This window comes from Triturus cristatus, chromosome 5_2, assembly GCF_964204655.1.
Source record: "Triturus cristatus chromosome 5_2, aTriCri1.1, whole genome shotgun sequence".
In the NCBI taxonomy this organism is placed as follows: Eukaryota; Metazoa; Chordata; class Amphibia; order Caudata; family Salamandridae; genus Triturus; species Triturus cristatus.
The window spans coordinates 798,398,775-798,421,725 of NC_140588.1; the positions used below are offsets into that span (position 1 = coordinate 798,398,775).

At 44.0% G+C, this 22,951-nt stretch overlaps 1 protein-coding gene across 1 annotated transcript in view; it reads left to right on the top strand.

The window, feature by feature from the left end:
• ADGRG4 (adhesion G protein-coupled receptor G4) overlaps positions 1-22,951 on the top strand; it is a 1,724,535-nt gene that overhangs the window by 544,795 nt on the left and 1,156,789 nt on the right. Inside the window, exon 9 of the mRNA XM_085607949.1 lies at positions 20,230-20,324. Coding sequence (XP_085464075.1) covers positions 20,230-20,324 — 95 coding nt within the window. The remainder of the gene's footprint in view (positions 1-20,229; positions 20,325-22,951) is intronic.

Here is a 22,951-nt window from a genome sequence, read left to right on the forward strand (position 1 = left end):
TGTGAAATGTGGGACATGTCCTGGTGTGTGTGTGACATATCCTGATAGTGAAATACTGCCAATTTCGTTTTTCACTACTGAAAGGGTATCTTGTCCCATAGGATAGAATGGGGAATACTTTAGAACATCTTACAAGTATAACTTCCCATTGGGACAAGATTAGAAATAAAGTTTAGGCTCTCTGAAGTCAGAATTTAATAACACATTTTTTAGTAAAGATGGTTTTTAAATTGTGTGTTTGAAAATGCCACTTTTAGAAAGTAGTCATGTCTTGTTTAACCATTCTGTGTGCCTCTGCCTGTTTGTGTATTTACTGTCTAGTTTTGGAGTGTCAGGGGCTGGGGATGTACATTCACTGTAGACAGCCACAAGGGAGTGGGGTTGAGGTGTACCTGGCTCTTCCTGGATGACTCAGAGCTGAGCTGAATAGACCTTGGCTGAATTTAGTGGGAGGAGATTTCCTTGCACCTGAATAGGGCCTGTCTCCCTTGCACAATGCTGTCTCCACCCCCTGTGGTCATACTGCACCAGTGAGGACAGAATTAGTTTTGGACTGGGCTCAGATACCTTTGCTCAAAGAGAACAAAGACATTTTGGGGTATAAGTATTAGATCTAAAACCCCAGGCCTTTAGACTACTTATGGAATCAAGAGGAACCTTTGCCAAGGAGAAGAGCTGGAGTAACTGGAGGAGGAGTACTGCCCTTTGTTGTGTGTGGTCCGGGGTTGGCCTACAGTAGCTGATTCTGCCAAGGAAAGAACAAGGACTTTGCTGTGTGCTGTGTCCCCCTGCTTGAGGAAGAACTCCAAGGGCTTGAGTAGAGCTTGCCTCCTGTTCGGATGTCTCAGGGCCACAAAGACTTCACCCCCAGCTCCCCTGAATTCCTTGCTGGGAGTTGTGACCTGCCAAGAGGTGCCTTTGACTGTGTTGGGCCTCTGGAGGTTGTTCCCGCTGTTGTGAGCTGGAAAAGCAACACAACTACAAGAAATTTGACGCATCACTCTTCTTGCAGCTGTTTTTCTGACACAGCACCGCTGTACAAGAAGAATCTCCATGCATTGCCACGCCACTGCTGAAAGTGACGCAGCACCTGTCACCACTGCAAGAACCGACGCATCAAGGGATCGCGGCTGAAGAAACTGACACAGTGCTGCTCGACGCTGCTACATCGATCGCTGACGCATCCCGGATTTCCAAGCATCGTACCTCTCCGGCACGGTTTCCTGATGCATCACCCGCAGACCAGAATCATCTCGGAATCGACGCATCACTTCCCCCTAAAGACCGGATTTGATGCATCACTTCTCCTGTTGCATCTTTGTTTTTGACGCTTCCCATTTCTGTGGCTGTTTGGCCTTGGGAATTTTTCGCAACTACAGGTACTTTCAGAGAAATCGCGCATCCATAGTTTTCTATGGTCCAAGTTGTTTGAAATCTTTTTAAAGTCATATTCTTATTACATGTATGTTTGATTTTTGTCGTTTTGGTCTTGTTGAGTTCAGATAAAGATAAAGATCAGCACCTCAATTTTGTCAGTGTTGAGTTTCAGGTAGTTGTTTTTTATCAAGTCGGCGATGCTCCTCATGCCACTGTGAAGCTTGATTCTAGTGGTGGAGAGGTCTTCAGATAGTGAGAGGATGAGCTGGCTGTCATCTGCATAGGATACGATGTTCAGTCAATGGGTTCTTACGATGTTGGCCAAGGAGGTTATATAGGTTTTGAAAAGAGTGGGGTTGAGGGATGAATCTTGAGGGACACCGCAGATGATGCTTTTGGGTCCCAAGGTGGAAGGAGGAAAGCCTATGCTCTAGTTTCTTCTAATGAGGAAGAAGGCAATCCATTTGTGGGTGTCACCTTGGATTTCGGTGTGATGTAACCCCTTCGATGAGCGTGTGGTGGGATATGGTGTCAAATGCTGCGGAGAGGTTAAGGAGGATCAGGGCAGCTGCTTCTCCTCTGTCGAGGAGGGTTCGGATGTCAGCTGTGGCACAGATCAGGGCAGTTTCGGTGCTGTGGTTCCTGAAGAATCCAGATTGGGAGGTTTCCAACAGGCTGCTGTGCTTCAGGTGTTCGATAAGTTGGTGGTTGATGGCCTTTCTGAGGACTTTGGCAGGAAAAGGGAGCAGAGAAATGAGCCGGTAGTTCTTGAGCTTGTTGGGGTCGGCGGACGGTTTCTTCAGCAGGAGTTTGACCTCTACGTGTTTACATTCTTCGGGGATGGTGGCTGTGGTGATGGATGCGTTAAGAATGGGAGTGCACACGCTGCTGATTTTCTTGCTTCTGAGGTTAAAAATGTGGTGGAGACAGGAGTCTGAGGGTGAAATCCACCGAAGGGGAAGGCTGAAACCCATAGTCAGACAGTACTCGATGAGGCCAGATACCTATACAATGAGGTCCAGCTGAACTAGTTTTCAGGACAGCAAACACTCCAAGCAGGATGAATCTCTTTTCTTGCCCGGTGGCAGACTGTGTTCCATTGAAAAGCCTCAAAGTCTTGTCCGTCTGCTTCAGAGATTGAAATATTGATCACGTCCCACTTTTCTCCAACTGTTGGGAAAGTTCCTCTTGGTTACTCCATGTACTAAGTCTCTCTCCAGCTAGGACTCCTTCATGGTCAAGTCCTCAGAGGTCAACCTTGCCTTCTGGAAGCCAGGAGTCCTTTTGCTTGGTAGGACACTGTAGCAGGCAACAGAAGGACAACCACCTGGTGCTTGGAAACCACTTCCAGGAACTTGAGTCCAGCAGGAGTAAGGAGTACTTGATTCATCATTCAAACAGTTAGGCAGAGTCTTCTTCCATCCAGATGTTCTCTTTACAGGCAGGTCCAGGAATGGTCTGAGGAGGTGGTGGTGAGATGCCTGCCTTATCCTGCAGTCTAATCAATCTTGGCATAATTTCCACTTTATTTTTCAGCACTTACTTTCTCAGTTTACTGCATACATTCCTAGATGTCCTCACCCCAATGGCCATAGGCTTCCACCTGCAAAGGTTATGACCTTTCCGTAGGTACTCCCTGTGGAGATGAGGTGTATTTACCTCTGTTAGTGATAGAACTGTTTTTCCCTCCTGCCGGAGTTCGAGCCAGGACTTTCTTGTGGCTTTGGAATCAATGATTGCAGATCCTAGCAGGCCCATTTGGCATTTACTAATCAAAGGGGGAACTGTGAAAGCTGTCCTTTGATCTGCCAGCTGGTTCTGTTCTCCTCCCAGATAGATAATCCTTGCTAAAGACAATTGGTAGACACCTCGCCTGCTTTCCTCCTGCTAGATGCCAAGCCATTGTTTTATAAGAGGAAGGTCTTTAGCAAGTGCATCAAGGATGTGCATTCTGTCTCTTGGCAGAGCTGAGACACAAAATATATCTAAAACTGTTTACTCTCAGACAGCACAAAGTAGGCTTTAAAAAGTGATTTTCCAATAAAGATATCAAAAATATACTTTCATTAAATAATGAAAGTTTTAAAACTCAGTGGATAATAACTTTTAATGGTCGCTTGTGGCGTATCCCATGATTAGATATGAAAATAGGTATTTTGTTCATAACTAGGTCTGCTCCACGAAAATGCAGCTCTACTTACACAGCAAAAACAGCTTTTTGTAGTTGTTCATTGTGAAAGTATACTTTCCCAAATGTGTAAAGTCCTCAATTTTTTATCTGTGACTTACACGGAGCATTTAAAGTGAGGCTTAGCTAATTTAAAAAAATAGGATTTTATTTATGGCCAAGGCTCTTTTACTTCCCTACATGGCCAAAGCACTTTTCCTTGCCATGTGATGCAGCATTACCTTTAAACTGCAGCCCAATTAGAGTACAATGATGCTCCATGTAGCAATACATTTTTGTCCTATATTTGGCTGGTATAAATACACTGTTTCCCACATGACATTTAACCCTCATGCCACTGGTTTTTCTGTGCCAACCTACAGCAGCCTTACTGAAGAAGTAAATTAACCAATTGGGTGGATACACATTTACACTGCGCTTTCAGAAACAGAGCAAATGCAGTGTGCTACTGAAAGGCAGTGTCGCAGTGTACTGTGTCATGAAATCAGCAAAGATAGGGTCTGTAAAATTTTAAAATATCAGGTAACTATGTAGAAAATGCAGATTTCCAACAATTCTGAAATTCCTGCGAAAACAGTAAGGGGCCCATTATGGGCGGACATCTTAACGGTAAACGGGACCGACCGCCAGAGGTGCGGCGGTCCCGCTGTGCCCATTAGGATGCGACCGCCACCCTGGCGGTTGCCTCTCGCATATTTAACATTGTGGTGGGCGGTGCTGTAAGCAGCACCCGCCACAATGTTAAAAATGCATGCTTGTGAATGCCAATGTAGGGGTATACCATGGGTACCCCCCAATTGCAGCCCCCCACCACCCCCCCAGGGGACCGCAACAGGCCCCCAAAGTAAACTCTGCATGCCTTTCCATGGCGGAGTCTCCGCCATGGAAAGGCATTCCACCGCACATATCATAATATGCAGGCACCGCCACCATGTTATGGGCCATTTCCGCCCGGCAGGCAATCGTGATGATTGCCAGCCGGCGGAAAAGCGGCGGACAGTTTTTCCGTCTTCCGCGGTACCCACCGCCATGCTAATGTGGCGAGGGGAAAATGGCCGCCCGGCGGGGGGTCTCGGCGGGCGGATCGCCACCACCGGTCGGGCGGATCGCCACCACCGGTCGGGCGGTGGCAATCCAACCACCATGCTAATAGGCCCCTTAGTCTTAAAACTGTGTTTACAATTATTAGCTAATAGTAATTATTAGGCACCCACTGCATAAATGATGCATGCGCCTATGAGTAGATAAAACATGATTCTAGCATGTTAATATGAAATGGCTCACTGGTCATTGTTAAAATGTAAAACCCAACTCTGTTCCTCTCTTAAAGGCAAGGGTTTTGGATTCCTTAAAACTTGGCAATATCATTACTCAAAGGAACTAATCTCACCAGGTCAAAGGTTCTATGTACATTGGGAACAATGTTTGTGCCAAATATAGTAGACTGGGTCTCACCCTCAGAGAAAGATCTTGAGGGGAGGTGGGGTCGATCCACAGGCACAAACGTGACACCTTAAAATAACAAAATGCCTCTTTCCATCTGGATTAGGCCAGTGTACAATTCAGCATTGTGCTTGACAACTTCTGGTCCTGTCAGCCAAGATAGGTGAACGAGACCCACAAGTATGGCACTAAGACATGTCTTTAAGGAACCAGGTGCTGCAGGTTGTAATGACACCCTGTCATTTGGAGGCTAGTAAGTTCTAAAAAAGTGTAAATGGAGGCCACTCAGAAATATGAATAAAACAATATAATGTTGGCACAGAGAATCTACGTCTCTTGTAGTGCTGAAGTAGAGATCCAGCTTGAATGCTTAGTGGACGGCAGTTGGGCACCAGCCAGTATACACTAATGCACTCTCACTGTTTGAAAATCCAGCCAGTCAAGTAGGAGGAGAGTTTCCCTCCTCAGAGAGAATGATGGGTAGACGGGGCACTGCTCTCCCAGTACGTGCTGTAGATGTTAGTGTTTACATGATACTAAGACACAAAGTACTTGGGTACTGTGATAGATAAATGTGCAAAAATCCTACTCTGAGGGATGGGGACTGTCCTGACCTACAGGCTCATACAGAGATATTTGAGAGGTCGCCTCACTCATAACTAATCATGGCATGCTTCATCACATGTGATCTCTCGCACTGGAGTAAGAAGATACCACTCCATTGGCCTCTACCAAAACTATGAGTTCTTAGATATGTTTTGCACATGATAAATTCGGAAGCTCAGATCCTGGGTTCAAAATTCCTAAGGATATACCCAAAGAACAGTACTTTAGAAGTGGGTTACTTTGATATAGAATAAAATCAAATGATGTGGTAGGAAAGTAGGAATTAATGTTTCACCCGACATGTTCCGACCTAACAAGGTGCCAAAGCTGTTCAGAGGTCTTCTTCACGGCTAAAGAATTCCCTACCTCTTCCGTACATGCATTCCATGAAAACAAATGTGAGGCAGTATTTCTCATAACTATGCGCTATTTTTCAGTAAGGAACCCTGTAGGAACAGAACATAATAATATCTATTCTTTTGAGAAACTATTCAACTCATTTCAAAACGGCTTTGTTTTCATATGCTCTCAACCATGCAAACTCCCAAAAAAGAGTCAATGACAATGCGTGTTTTCCAATCCAAAAATGTACTCATTCATCATACTCACGCAAAAGTGAGCACTGCAAGTCTCTGAAGGAAGTGCGGCAATCTTGTGTACGAGATGTACTGTAAGAACAAGCAGAGCGTATTAACATGCAGGTGGAGAGCACAAAAACACTCGTAAAACACAGATAATGACTCGACTGTGGAATAAAGTCAGACTTCATGGTTCAGAATGGGGGGGGGGGGTATCTCCTCTGTAGTCAAACTCTTACATTATGAATGACCGGCGTGTCAATTTTTTTTATAAAAACCTCAATTACTTAAGCTAGATTAAATGAGATTTGTCTGTACTCTCAGGCTATGCATGGTTAAAGGGAAATATAATTCCCTGGGAAAATAAGACATGGTATATGAACAGGTTAAAACATTTATATGAGCTTGCTACATAAAGACACCATCTTAAGAGACATACAGGTTACACCTCGAAATAATCAGCATTGGTAGATATAAAGCATGGACCTTAAGTAGAGGGAAAATTACCCTTGTTGGTCGCATATAGCTAGTTTGAATGTATCCGTGAAAGGTGAAAAGGAAACCTTTGATTGAATATATTACATCTTAATTCTGTCGATATGCAAAAGCACTTACTTCACCAAGAGGTAGATGCTATCCTTTTCACCTAAGAAACCCCAATGATGCTGTATAATGAATAAAGGAGAAGACCCATTACAATGCTTCTTTGTTGCGTCATGTACATGCGTGCTTATGCAATGGTTATGTGACGCCCAATAGTGCAGACTCATGAGAAATTCAGGACCCGATTCACAAAAGTAATCTGAGACAAAATCCTAACTTTATGGCTGTCGGTAGTCATGAAGAGCATTTAGGAGTAGTAAAGTTAAGATTTTGTCTCAGTTAAACTTAAGTTTTGGCCTTACATTTAACTTAAGTAAAACTTAAATTTAACTTAGACAAAATCCTTACTTTTCTACTCCTAAATGCCCTTCGTGAATACTGAAAGTCGTAAAGTTAGGATTTTGTTTCAGATTACATTTGTGAATCAGGCCCAACGCCTCTGAACATCAGAGCAAATGCGATACAGAGGAGTACAAAAAACACACTTGTAAAAGGGCAGAGAAATCTTAAAGATCACTACTCACCATTGAATGGACTGCAGACAGGATTATCTGCAGACTCATTTCCAATGGTGTTGAACAGTAAATAATGGCTCAATTTAAATAAAAGACTGCTAGTAGACAGTACCCAATAGAGACATTTTAGAACACTATTATCATTACATCGAAAACATCAAAATGTGATTTAAAACTAAACGTTTCTAGGGTTATATGTTTAGCACCCACAAAAATAAAACTTAAACGAAGTGCAAAAAAAAAGGAGGGGGGGGTAATAATTTATTCAGTCCAATGGTTCAAATCTTACACCCTGCCAAAAGATCTCTTTGAATTAAAATTGTGTCCACTGAGCACCTTCAATGAGACACCTGCACGACGTCTCCCATACGCTTTTTTGGGGGTTATATAATATGCATCCATAAAATTAAAATGTGAATGCCACTGATAAAAGGGGGTGGGTGGAAAAATGGAGCGAGATAGTGTTTTTTTTAGTCCAAAAGTAACAATTTTACTCTCGGGCTAAAGTAATGTTTAAAATCTGGTTGTGTCCATTGAACTTCATCATTGAGACCCCTACTTGATATTCCCAAATGGTAGATCCACCTTTGCTTTACATATAGGAGCTTATTATTGATGTTCATAGCATTCAATGATATCTGTTCAATAATTGCCGATACAAGGTAATCTTTGGTGTGGGCTTGTTCTAGAAAATGTCTCATCATTTTTTAGATGTTTTCTTGCTCTGCATGTTGTCATCCCTATCTATCTTAGCCCACAGGGGCATGTTATCATATAGATTACGTGGATTAAATCACAGTTAGTGAAATGTTTGAGAAACCATGTAGTCTGCATCTCTAAGTCTAGTTGTTTGACTCTCCTCATAAGTGTGCAAACACCACAATGTCAACAGGGTGGATTACCTACTAGCGATGGAAGATCCACTCAGCAACAAGATTGTTCTTGATTGGAGACTTTTTAGGACATTTATCTACAAGCTCATCTTTGACAGACTTTCTCCATTTGAAAGAGAACATAGGTTTTTTTAAACTTCAATCCCCCAGATGTAAGAATATTCTAGTTTTTATTAACAAGATTTTTTATTGCATTGGAGTGGGTCCCGTAAGTTGTTACACAGATGAGACAGTCATTGGTAGGTTTTTTTTAACAATTGTTCCCTATAGCTGTTATAAGCCTTTTTTAGTTGCCATTTCTATTACTCCTTCTCCTGCAGTTTCTTGGTTAACAGACCTGTGTGATACATGTGATCTTGTTTCTCTGTGCAGCTCCATTGCAGCCTCAGAAACTGTTCAACCGGGAGATTGCCTCAAAGGGCTTTGGGGTGGCAACTATCATACTGTTAAGATTTTTGCAGTCAGTGGGTTTGTGATATAACTCACACTTAAGAGTGTTTTCAATTCCCTTAATCGACATATCTATTCTACTGCTCTTCAGGGTGAATATAAGAAACTCATCCCTTTGGTTAATCCAAGATACACACATAACTGCTTTAGGTTTAGAACCTGACCAGAAGATGAAAACAGTGTCATTGTAACGTTTCCATAACCCTTTTTGTTTTGTAAAATAAGATATGGAAGTGTTGAAAATGTATTCTTTTTCAAACGCATGTAAGTAGAGACAAGTCACACTTAGGGCGAAAGTGCTGCCCATGATGTTCCACGCAATTGTAAATAAAAATCATTTAGAAACTTAAAATAATTCCGGGTTAGGGCAATGTTTGAGCAGTTCATAATAAACCCTCTCAGTGTTATTGAGAGAAATTCAGATTGTGACAGCAGCTCTTCCAGGACCGTAAGGGATTCTTCTTGAGGGATACTTATATAAATAATAATAATAATAATAATACAGAGTTTTATAGAGCGCGAACAGCTACCTCACAAGGAGGTGTCCCGGCGCTAAACACAGGCAGAGAAACATATACCGAAATTCAGGTCAATTAACGAGGTTGGGTGAAGAGCCAAGTTTTCAGCATTGTTTTAAAGCGGGATTCAGAGGGGGCCTGTTGGAGTTCAGGGGGGAGTGAGTTCCAAAGCATCGCTACATTGGCCGAAAACGTTCTACCTCCCTGGCGAGCCTTTTTTATTCGAGGGACAGCTACCTGGATACGGTCGTTGGAGCGAAGGGAGCGGGACTGCGTGTTTCTTGGCAGCCGATCCCTCAAATATGTTGGGCACGAGCCAAACAAGGATCTGAACGCTAACGTAAGTGCCTTGAATTTGATCCTATGGGCTACTGGAAGCCAATGAAGTGATCGAAGATGCGGAGAGACAGAGTGCTTGAATGGAATATGCATTAGCAGTCTCGCAGCCGCATTTTGGACCACTTGCAAGCGTTGAATTAGATATTTGGGCAAACCCAGGAGCAGGCCATTCGCGTAATCCAATCTAGATGTGACTGTCGCATGGATTACCGTTTTCCTGCAGTTCACCGGAAGCACTCGCAAAATTTTGCGAAGATGCCTAAGTTTACCCAGACAGCAACCCATCAGCTGATGTGTGTGCGGAACAAAGGACAAGCTGTTGTCCCAGCGCACTCCCAGATTTTTTGCCGAGGGACTGAGGGAAGGGGACGGGCCCATTTCCAACGGCCACCAGAGCTCAGCGGGGGGCGGAGTGCCTTTACCAAAGAAGAGCACTTCCGTTTTATCCGCATTGAGTTTTAATTTATTCGTATTCATTCACCGTGCCACATCATGGAGACAGCCTTTAAAACTTAACAGGGCTGCCTCTGACACCTCGGCATATGGAAACACAAGCTGGGTGTCATCGGCATAGGAAACTGCCTTGACCCCCCAGTTAGCAATAAGCGTAAAAAGTGGGGCCATATAGATATTGAATAATAGAGGACTGAGCGCCGAGCCCTGAGGTACACCACAGCATAACGGCTTAGGTATCGAGGAAGCGGTTCCTAGGGCCACCTTCTGGGTTCTCTGGGACAGGTATGAATGTAGCCAGTCCAGCGCTTGATCCTGTATGCCCACTTCTGCCAATCGCATCAGCAACCTTGCGTGGTCGACAGTGTCAAAAGCAGCAGAAAGATCCAGGAGCACCAGCAGAGCTGAGTCTCCCGAATCTAAAGACCATCGTATTGACTCTGCCACCTCGATCAGAGCTGTCTCGGTGCTAAAGCCGGGTCTAAAGCCTGACTGTGTCTCGTGGAGAATCTTGTTGTCTTCTATATATTTACTAAGCTGCCGCTGGATAACTTTCTCCAGCATCTTGCCTGGGGCAGCCAGTAAGGAGATAGGGCGAAGGTTGCTAAGATCCTTGGGATCTCCGTTAGGCTTATTCTTTAGTGGGAGGAGGGTAGCATGTTTCCATATATCTGGGAAAACCCCTGAGGAGATGGACGTATTCCAAATGTGTTGTAGGGAAGGGGCCACAAAGTCCGCCATTGTGCACCACAATTTGGGGGGACAAGGGTCATCCGGCGAGCCCGACTTGCAGCACCTTAATTCCTTCATGACCGCAGACAGAGTTACTGGTTGAAAGCAGGCTAACTGACCGCTTGTCGACACTTTGACAAACTGATCCGTTTTCTCAGTTGTTATCACTGGGCCAAAAGAGTCGTAGACACACTTAATCTTTTCGTCAAAGAAGTCCGAGATTTTATTACAGAGAGTGACCGAAGGCGGTATCTCCCTTTCAATGCATCTAGGTTTGACAAAGGACTGAACCACCTTAAAGACTTCCTTGCTAGAATGTTCTGCCTGTTCAATCGAAACTGCAAAAAACTGTTTTTTTGCCTTTCTGACAGCCTTCTGAAATTTATGGGAGGCCACCTTATATTGTGTTCGCTCCGGGGTCCCATATTTTACCCTCCACTGCCTCTCTAATTGTTTACATTTTGCCTTCTCAGTTCTAAGGTACTGTGAGAACCATGGAGCAGAAGGCGAGTCCCTCTTGGACACAGCGCATTTAGCTGGCGCAATGGACGACATCATATTCCCAATCCAGTGATGAAACCTCAGAGCGTCAGTGTTGGCATTCAGAGTTAGCGTGGGTTTGTTCTGCGCCAGCACTGGGCCCATAATGGTAGGGACTAGCTTCGACCATTGTCTTCTCATAAAAATTTGCTTGCTGGGCGGTGGTCTGTCAGCTGCCAGGTTTATTAAAAAAGGCATAAGCAGGTGGTCTGACCAAAGTAATGGCAGGGTCTCTTCCATCGTCACCTTTTCAATATTAGAGAGGATAAGGTCGAGTGTGTGACCCGCTCTGTGTGTGGGGCCCTCATTGATTAAACTCAGATTGGCGGCATTCAGAGTGGCCCTTAATATCTGAGCTTGAGCACAGTCCGATCTGTCCATATGGATGTTAAAATCCCCCACTACAAGGAAGTAGGGATGGAGGAGGGAACTCTGCACTATCATGTCCAACAGGGCAATAAGATCAGAATCATTCCCACCAGGAGGGCGGTAGATAACTAGCCCTGCTAAGGAGGTCTGAGAGCCCACCTGAATGCAGCACCTCAACATCCAGAGTCATTAAGAGTTGTGTGTGAGGAGTAAAATAAATAGCTTGCAGAACATCGAGGTATTAATTTGTTTCTCTCATATATGATGGCATAGTGATGATAAAAGGTTTAAGGGGAAAAAACACAAATTTCGATAGGGGTTCCAGTCCTGAGCCTATCCTTACCACTATAGGGTGCTCTGGAGGTGGGAATTATCCTTTCTGCATCTTAGATAAAATACAAAAGTAAGGGAATATAAGGATCCCTTTAGAAATTGCGTTTTTGGTTGGCAGAGGTATGCACCCTGTCCAAGCAGGAACCACAATCCTAGTCGGGGTAAGTCACAACACACCCTAAATTATCCTGTGCTCACCCTCTGGTAGCTTGGCACCATGCAGTCAGGTTTAACTTAAGAGGCAATGTGTAAAGTATTTGTGCAACATTTCAAACAGTGACACAGTGAAAACACCACAAAAAGACTCCACGTCAGGTTAAAAAAATCAAGAATAATGTTATAATTAAAACAAGACCAAAATGGGAAAAATCAAACAAATAGAAGTATACATAGGAATTTTCAGAGACTAAACTGTAAAATAGCACTTAGAAACAATAGGCACTTCAATGGGATATCTGGTCCTGCTGAACAAGGGAAAAGTCACACGTTCAGACTGACCGCGATGGAGCGCGGGCTGGATACAGGGACCCACCTAGGCCTGTTGAGCAGCAGTGCCTCAATACCAGTTTGCGGCGACATTAAAGAAGATGCGAGATGCAGCTGGTTCAAGAGTCATGATTCTCCACGCAACTGCGGCAATGCATCGGATCTGAGTGCAATGCTTTAGTTCCACATGCAATGTGCGACTGCTGCTCCCGCAGTAGGCGATTTGTTGATTTTGAAGGCCAGGCGTTGGTCCCGAAGGCCATGCGCCCGTTTCGCTCCACGCAACAACAAGGATGCACTGGTTCTGACTCACGCAAATGAAAAGATGCGCCGGTTCCCAAGAAGATGCGTAGGTTCTGGTTGAATCAGCACTCTATAGCCGTTTGTAAGAGCCCAGAAACGGGTTGGCACCACTTGGCAGGGCAAGACTTGCAGAAAGCAAATTCCAGGTGCTCCAGCTGGATGAGTTGATGTCTTTGATGTGTCGGAGACTTAGAATAGCCAGCAAGCCCTAGGAAGAGGTGTGGTGCAGCGGCCAGGGCGGCTGACTCCGGTACACAGGGGCTCTTTCCCCGCGAGGCGGCAGGTTAGCCCAGCACCTTGTGACTCTGGGCAATAGCTCGCTTATTCTTCCCGACGGCCCCCAGCGCTGGGACACCACACCTGAGGTAGCTGCACGCTTTACAAATGCTGGGATTATTATTATTATTATGCTGGAGTCACTCTCAGTTCAAGTGATGCAGGTCCAGCCTAATCATGTGTAACTGTAAGGCTATGCCCAGCTCCTCCCTTCCTTCCTCCCAGGAAGATCCATTAAGTCACACCTAAGTTACCTTTGTGTGTGGCTGTCTAGAGGGAATACACAAAGCACAGCTGTCACCCAACCCAGACTGAACAGAGACATGTAGCAGGCACTAAATGACTAAAGCAAGGAAATGCCAATTGTCTAAAAGTGGAATTTTCAGAATTGCAGTTTAAATCCCGACTTCACTGTAAGTTGTGATTTAAAATTATGATTTCAGAGACCAGGCTTGGGGGTCTTTTCTCTTCCCAATTGGAAATTACACTTATAACATGCACTAAGGTAATCCCAATGGCATCCCATTGAAGAAATAGGCCCTGCATTAGTGAGAAACAAATGTAAGAGTTTTTCACTACCAGGACATGTGAAAGTTAAAAGTACATGTCCTACTTTTTAAATACACTGCACCCTGCCCTCGGGAAGGGTCAAGACTGATTTGCATATGGCTGGGTTTAAACTGGAATGGCAAGGGGAGCAAACAAATTATGGATTTAGGACCAGATCTCTGTACTGGGGTGAATGTTTGACATTGTTCAACATTCTGTCCATCATTTGTTCTTTTAGCATTTGTCACCCTGAGTGGGACAGGTGGCATGGGTCCCATGTTCTCCATGCCACTGGATTTAAGCAAGCCTGGCTGATGAGGGGCAAAACCCCAAAACCGCTCCTAGGATGCTTGTTTCCAGTCCAGGGAGGACCTGGCCTGGCAGTTCGGGTTGAACTGCTCCCATTAGGAACAGGGACAGGACTCATTTGCATATGGCTGGGTTTAAACTGGAATGGCATGGGGAGCAAAAAAAGGATGGATTTAGGCCCAGATCTCTGTACTGGGGTGAATGTTTGACATTGTTCAGCATTCTGTCTATCATTTGTTCTTTTTGTGCTCTGGCTGACCAGGGCCTTAGGTGTGACTTATATGTATTAAAAAGAAATGTTTAGGCCTTGCAAGAGGTTTAACTTGCCAGGTCGATATGGCACTTTAAAACTGCACACACAGGCTCTGCAGTGGCAGACCTGAGACATGGTTAAGGAACTGCTTAAGTGGGTGGCACTGCTGCAGGGCCACTAGTGCCATTTATTGTACAGGCTTTGGGCACATGTTGCATACTTTACTACAGACTCATAAGTAAATTGAATATGGCAATTGGGTATGAGCCAATGCTACCATGTTTAGAGGAGAGAGCACGTGCACATTAGTCCTAACGCCACCAAAAACAAGGTCAGAAAAAGAGGAGGATGAAGGAAATAAAATTGTGGTGATCCATCAGGGTAGGCCATTTTCTAACATGCCCCCCATGCAAGCAAAACTCAAGGTAAGCTTGCCAATACGTTAATGGGCATCCCTGAGTGATAGAACGTGGAAAATGGCTTACTACTGCAATGGCACTTGGAAATTCTATGCCTCTCTGAACTCAGTTGGATCCCTCTGTCTATTCACTCTGAGGTGATTGAAGTGATCAATGGAGAACCCTGCTCCTCACCTGTCGACCCCATCTGTGCAGCACCTAACTTTAACTTGCTCACAGATGCATCCCAGTAGGCAGACAGTACCACCATGGCCAGCAAAGTGATGTGGCCCATTCCACTTTTTGGACAAGACTTCTCTCCACAACCCATGGAGATTTTGGTCCATTATGACAACAACCAAGAGAGGCACTGACAGCTGTCAGGATCAAGAGCCAGGAACCAGGTTATCCACTGCCAGATGGAGGCTCTAAGTGGGGCCATTGGGTAAGCTTCTCTCCCAACCTCAGGACTGGCAAGGAATACCCTGTGAGCTCCTGAGGGTTCTCTGACCTCTGAAGTTTCTTAGAGTCAGGGGCAGATGCCCCAGGTGTTTTGCACCCTTTCTCCACTCTCCCTCGCACCCGTTCAGGGGGGACATCCTGACAGTGGTCCTTCAGCCCAGGGTCTGTAACTTTAGGTTGAAAATGTGCTCTCTGACGAGCCAGGACTTCCTGAGGGTGACGCACTCTGTCTGTGTCATGTAAGAGACTTCCTGGCACAGGTCCCTGGGCCTGTGTCCTTTTGAAAGTGCATGGATCCCCCATTGGTCAGAATTGGCCTCACCATGGTCAGTCTTGGGGTGCTCTGTTCTTAGATATGGCAACTCCTGACCCACTGGTCCTCCCACTGTGAACTGTTTCCATCTCCTGTCCCTTCATCTGGGCCTCTGTACCCTCCACTGTGGGGTGGAATCTCCAAAAAAGAGAACTGGCAAGGCGCCTTAGGTCGAAGCCTCACCCAGCTCTCTTGACACTGTGAAGCTCCCACCAGTGGATGGTCTCCAGGTCTTTCTGCTGGCACCCCCTTTGGAGCAATCCAAGCTCTGGGGCTGGAAATAGGACACTCAGGGCCTCTGCCCACCAAAACATTGACTCCTACACTTAGAAAGGATGCGGGACCCCTTGCACCATACTGGAACCTGTCTGGGTCACTGCATACCTCGCCCTCACTTTAATGGAGTGCACTTCGGCCACCCTTTTTAGGATCATTACCCAATGCCTTCTCAGATATTCTGGTACTCACCCAGCCTCCTTTGCAAGCTACCAGGAACCTGTGGGCCTGTAATCAATCAGGTGATGGCGTCGCTCTGAAAAACAATGACTGAACATGTGTACACTGGCGATCAAATTGTACAGCTCCTCATAAGGGCTGATCTCACTACCCTTCAAGTAACCTACAAAATCCCCCCAGGACTGGTAAGACAGTTTCTGGCTGTCTCTGAATCTATATTGTACTCTTCTGGGGTGAATCCATATTCCTGGACAAGGGTCTCCTTATTAGTGGGATAACTTAGCTGGTTCCCCTTCTCTAGGGCCAGGAGGGCGTCACTCCCGTCACCAGGAATATGAGTTAAAAGGCCAGCTCCTCAATCCACTCAGGGATCCTGTGTACCTCTAGAGCTATTTCATTAGCCTAAAACCACCTGTCTATGGCACACTCCTCTTTGAAGGTAGGTGCAAAGTCTCTGGGTATTTGGACACTTCCTTCAGCACTGGACACTTTAGTTTTGCTGCCACTAGACCTTTCTTTTTTTGTAGGCTCTCTCTCTGCTTCAGCTCTCCTCGCCTCCACCAAGACTTTGTCTGCCTCAGCTCTTCTCTGCTCTGCAGCCAGTTGGGCCAGCTGCAGCCTCAGCCCTTTTCAGCATGTCTGTCCTGCAACTCTTCAGGGCACAGGTTTGGGAGGAGATACTGCTTCCTACATATGATCCAACAAGGGACTCTCACTCTATGAGTTCCACTCTCTCATCTGAAACCACTGCTAAGTCATTAGCAGGAACCACAATCCTAGCCAGGGTAAGTATCAACACACCCTAAATTATTCTTTGCTCTCCTTCTGGTAGCTTGGCACTGAGAGGCCAGGCTTAATTTAAGAGACAATGTGCAAAGTAGCAGTAGTAGTAATAATCTCTATTCAGTTTTAGCAAAACCCTAAAAGCACTCAAGAAGAGACATGTATATAAGTCATTTAGATAATTTGAAATCACAATTTAAAGGATGGAGGAACCTGCTCATATTAATAACTTTACATATTTAACATATCATGAAGCAATCCATTAAAAAGATCATCATTTAGATAATACATATTAGTTTACATGCTAAAACTTTAGAACAATATACTGCGATTCTTTAATGTTATCTAAAAATCAAATAGAGGATTAACAATTAATCAGCAGTTTTAGAAAAAAAATTGATCCCTCAATATAACTCGTTTACTTTCAAGGTCCTAAGCTACTCTTCCAGATGTAATCAGTTATTCTGAGGACTACATTTTTACATGTCGTGACGTGGCTTGTTCTTACATCTAAGTCGCCAATAGTATAGCAAATATCTTGCGAGGGCAGAAATCAGCCATACAGTTATATCGCTTGTCAGGATTCTAATGGTAGGCCTCTTTTGTCTTACAGACAAGATGCAGCAAATCGTAAATAGCCAAAATCTCCTTTTTGCAGCCTATCCGGGGCAGAGGAATAGAAAATGCTCTTCTGTTTCAGGGCTGTCTTTGCAAAATGGACCCAAGGGCGAGATGTTTTATCCATTCCATCAGCTGCGGAATCCATTACGTAGCCAAATTGCATATCTAAATTGTAGGCATAAGGATTTCACATGTGGGGGTTCGATCTGATTCATGAATCCTCACAGTGCGGATAGTCTTTAAAATCCACAAACCTGCCTGTTAGATCCCCCACTGTGGTATGGCTCAACCATGAGCCACCGCTATGGATCAAGCACCTCTTCTTGAGGGACACCAAAGTGTTTTTCTTAATACAGTGTGAGTTGGTTGACATTTCACTCATACCAAGATTAAATAGCCATGTTTTGACATGCTTTAACCAAGGAATACTCCATTTGTCAAGTGCCATTATTTCAGGAAATAATTCTCTCATAGTGAGTTAATAACTATTGTACCTGACTCGTATCCAATATGCTAGGGGTCTGAATACTGCCACATATGCAATATTTTGGGGACCAAAATCAAAATGTATAGGGGTAAAGGGCGCATTTAGTGGTAAACCCAGAATTGATCTCATAAAATTGTTTTCTGTTTTCTCATTGAGGCCTAATTTCTGAAAACCCCAGATCTCTGCATCGTATAGTAAAGCACTTACCCCCTTTGCCTGATAGATGTCAATAACAGGGGCAACTGACCTGCATGTGCTTGCTTTAAGCCTTTTAAGTAGGGTGGAGCTGACATGCTGGAGGGTGAGCTGGGAATCGGAAATGTGTAGAGTCCAAGCTATTGTGTTTGTGAATCTAAAGCCTAAATAAACAAGTTCCTTGACTTCTTCTAAAAAGGTACCACCTACTTCACCTTACCTTTCAATGTTTTATGTGGATTAAGCGCCATACATTTTGTATTGTTTAAATTTACTTCTAGACCATATATACATAGATTTTGTAGCCCCATAGGTGTTCTGGATACAAGTAATGTATCACCTACATACATTAGAGATGCAACTGGGCTACCAGCTATCTTAGGAGAGTCTCCATTGCAATTGTGTAAGGACTCTAATAGCCAATTAAAGTATAAGGTGAACAGAGTTGGGGCCAAGATACACCCCTGTCTTACTCCTCTGTCCACCTTAATGAGGTCTGTGAGTTCACCATTTCATCCCTATCTTATCTGGCCATAATTCCCCTGGGGAGGCCTAATGATCCTTTATAAAAGGTAGTTTGGAACACCTAACTGCACTAAAACTACCCACATTTTTTCCCTGGGGATAAGATCAAATGCAACACATAAGTCCACGAATACAATGTATACATGTTCTGTTTTGATCATCAAGTACTTCCACAGAAATATTAAAAACCTCAATAATTGGTCGATTGCTCCTGCATTCTCTCTGAAACCAGCCTGGAGGGGCAAGAGGATCCTGTCCTCCTCAATCCAATTATGCAGTCACCCCAACTAATGCCTACAAAACAGTTTTGTGATATGTCTATAAGGCTAATGAGACTATGGTTGGTGGGATCATTTTTGTCTCCCTTTTTATGCCCTGGGACCACCTCCACTCCTAAACTGGAATTAGGGAGCTCAGCACCATTTAAATCAGCATTAAAACAAAGGTTGAGGACAACACTTAATACATCCACATCAGAGAGGAAAAGGTCACACAGGATTTTATGTAATCCAGGTGCTTTTCCTCTCCGAAGCGTGGAAAGAGCTAGCCTGGTTTCCTCCAAACTAAAGTGAATAGAATCGGTTTCCCAGGATTTCCTGTTTGTACCTGCACGCAGTGGATTATCTATCCCCATCGCCATTTGGAACTCTCTGGCATAAAGAGAACTAAAATATGCTTACCCAGGACAACGGTTGGAAGTAATAATCTACACCTATAACCTGGTTCCTACTTCCCTTAGCCACAATATGCCAGAAGTACTTTCTCTCCATTGACCTTCTTCCCCTTCTCTTTTTGCTACTTTTTGGATCTTGTTATATTGGTGCCTTTTGTGGTCCACTGTTTTTTTGTCCTAATTTTATGGTTCCAATCAGTTTGTTCCTTGCTGCCTTACAAGACTCATTGAACCATTCAGTTCTGCTATTATGATCAGCGGAGCACTTCACTTCACTAGTAGCATGTAATCTACAGGCCCTGGGAACCATGTTGTATACTTTACTAGGTACTTATCTGTAATTTAAATATGCCAATTGGGGGATAAGTCAATATTAACATGTTTAGAGGAGAGAGTACACTCACTGCACATTAGCACTGGTTAGCAGTGGTAAAGCGCTCAGAGTCCTAATACCAGCAAAAATGAGGTCAGAAAAAGTGGAGGAGGAAGACAAAAAGTCAGAGGGAAGGCCGCCTTAAGGCTGATAGGTCTAACAATGAGTGAAACGATGTATTGCTCTAAGCAAGTTTTTATGAATACTTTGCAGTCTTAAATTCACTGTATTTGTGCCTAAGTCTGACTCTGACCTAAAAATGGTTTTGTGAATTGGGTCATTACTGTTATTTGTCTCTGCAGAGCATTTAAGCACTGAAAAACATTAAATGGAAAATAGCAGGGACAAAATCTGCATGCATGACTCCAAGTTTCAGCTATATTTCTTGGTGTAGAAAGAGGCGGGACTATCTGTTGCTGCCACCCTAAGAATGTATGTCACAGTACTGAGGTCAAAAATATCAACCTGCATGTGTTGACTCTATAATATTGGCTACCAACATTCTCCCAAGGAAAGCTTACATTCAGAAGTATAGATACACTATTCTTAACCCCAAATCTACTCACCTTGATGATATGTTGGTAGTTGATATTGTGCATTTGATATACGTTCAAGCTAATTTTAAAACTTTTATATTGTGTTACACCTGCCCTACTCAAATGCACTAGCCTGTTTTGTAGGATGGGGGTATTAAAGGAATAAATGGCTACAAGTACATGGAGAAGAAACAGGATTTGGGATGGATGGAAACAAATGCTTTCATATGCATGGATGCCGACAATATTGAAAGAGAGATCAAATAAAGATTATTTTGTTTCCTTTTATCATAGTCACATTCTACACCATCAAAATGAACATGACTGTCGAGAGCAGTGCCGGATGGAGCCCTAATCAAAATATCCTGTTATTCCTCACAAAAAGAATGGTAAATATGCTCATCTCCAGTGATACATCAGACTCCGTAAATCACCTACAGTGCATTCACAGTAAATAGTTAATGTATGAATAAGTAAAATATAAATATAGTTTCCATTTTGAAATGTATGAATTATAGAAATCGTGCTTAAAGATGAGCTGTTGGAACACCTAGAAGGTGAACATCTGCCTTTCATGACCTCGCACTACCAGGCCCCCTTAAAATGAGGTTCGTTCCTATTTCTAAAAGCAACTTCATTCCGTGCCCCGGGGGGCCCATTTCTTGCTCCCTGGGGCACTGTGGTATTACAGAAGAGGCCTCTGACACTTGTGCAGGTCTTTCTGCAATATGGATAGCATTGGCAATAAATATGTGCCAGTGCGATCCCAAAAGGGTGTATTCGCATTTGCTTGGTAGTCTGGCCACATGCAAATGAGATATTACAGATGAGGGAACTTTTGGCATCAAAAAGTGGCGCATAGTCAGTGTGTCCCTGCAAATGCCCCTAACGAAGGGTCAAAGGGGGACTCAGGGGACCCCATCAGGCATCCACCTGCAATCAGATGCAGTCCCTCACTCCACTCACCTACAGGGGCATTCCTGCCCTCCTTTAAAACTCATGCTGTGTATCCACCTACAGTGAAAGGTGTAGTGGTGGCTTCAAACTGCCATGCACCTTTCACTCGTGCATAGTTCAGATTGCAGGTGCCAGTCTGCACCTGCTCTCTGAACAGTGCATTGGCTATATTAGGGTGCACTGTTCCAGTCTCCACCGACTCACACAGTTAGAGTTACACCACAGCTTGGAGTTGGAAAATGCGCCTCATATGTAGTACATCCAAGGTGTTTTCCACTGAACATGCAATAGGAGATTATAGATGAATTCTTTGTACGTAATGTCGATAACATGAGTGCACTAGTAATCTAGTTATCAGTGTTAGTACTCACATTAACGCTGGGTTAAAGACCCAGCCTACTGTAGGCCTGGTGTTTAAATATACTATACTATTCTATTCTATGACGTCTGATATATCAACATGGGTAGGGTGAAGCTCACAAAGAGCCTGACATGGCACACCAGTATTTGCAGGCATGTAATGCCTTATTGCTTTTGAATATACACAATACAGATGCATTTCTTCTGTCGGTTATTGTTCTATCATAGTATTGCTCTTTAGTTCCATCCATCCAGCTTTGATTGCCATGTGCTAACCCTTATCATAGTTTTTAAAATGGCCTTAGTGGCCCTTCACCCACGTCGTCTTCGATGTTGGTTTTGCAATGACATGAAAAGGGTGACTGTAGCAACCTGGCTTGATTGACATTGCCAGTCAAGTAATGTCAACGAACTATAATTATGACTGCGGTGATATCATTGATGATAATAACAGTGGAGTGATAAGTGATCTCAGAAATGTTTTTTCAGAAGATATTATTTTACTACACTTCCCTTCCACAATTTCTTTCACTGCTTTTGTTTTGGGATTTCTTATGATATATTTTGTTTTCTGAATAAATGATCTCAAGAATTCAGCCACACCCAGCAGGCTACAGAAACAGGTCAAACCCTATGCCAACTCCCAGAGCCCACATTCTATTTCCATTGGTCATGACGGCTGTGCTCTGGGTCCAGGGTTTGACCAGTCACCATTCCCTAGGCCCAGCCGCCCTGCACCAAACCTGCAGGAGATAGCTTTTTGCAATGCACGTTGAGGTCCGGGAACCCTCCTCCAGAGTTCATTGTGCCGGGCCTTTGGTCTTGCTCAGCAGGTTCGGGATGCCAGGTGCAATGTTCTACAGTGCCTTATGTCATGCCTCCCTGACCCTGGTGCCCATTGCAAACTGGTCACAAAATCCAACTGATCATGGTTTGGAGCAATTTGTAGACTGGTTCCTGATATGCACTGTCTTCTGCTATAAAGGGTCCTTTCTGCAGGCAATGGACCACAACAGAGGTCCTGGACTCGTACATCTTTAATGAGATTCTTTGTATTATAAAATGGCATATTATACCCCTTTGGGGGTCTTCCCTGATACCCTATGAGCTTATGGTGGGTCTTCCCTGATACCCTATGGGCTTGTGGTGGGTCTTCCCTGATACTCTATGGGCTTGTGGTGTGCTCCTCTTAACCTCACATGGTCCTCCGTGACTGCTTTTTTGTGACCTGGGGTTTGGAAATGGTTTGTGGGCCGCCATATTGTTTAACTGCTGCTATTGTACACATTGTCCAGGTTGGAAGCCAAACAAATTGTAAGATTTCTCAAGCAGGTACATCACTTACTGGCAACGACAGGATGTGCAGAAGCAAAAAAACAAGTACAACTCCTTAGTCTAACAAATACATTCAGTTATTAATTTTTCGGTTTAGACATACATCACTAACCAAAGTTTTTTTTATGTTTCGTGAAATTAATGGTTACGGTATCTTTACAATAACTTGTTGAAGCTTCGAATTCAAAAGAATGTTTTACTAGCAAAGGTCGACCATTGTTCCGGGTTTGCTTCGAATCTGTTCAACAGTTTTGCTGTGGAGTTAGGACTGAAAATTGATTTTTCTAACGTGGATCCATTTTGACTAATTAACATGAAACCTAAAAGATGCATCAAGTAACTGGCAAATTTCGTGCTGCCCAGA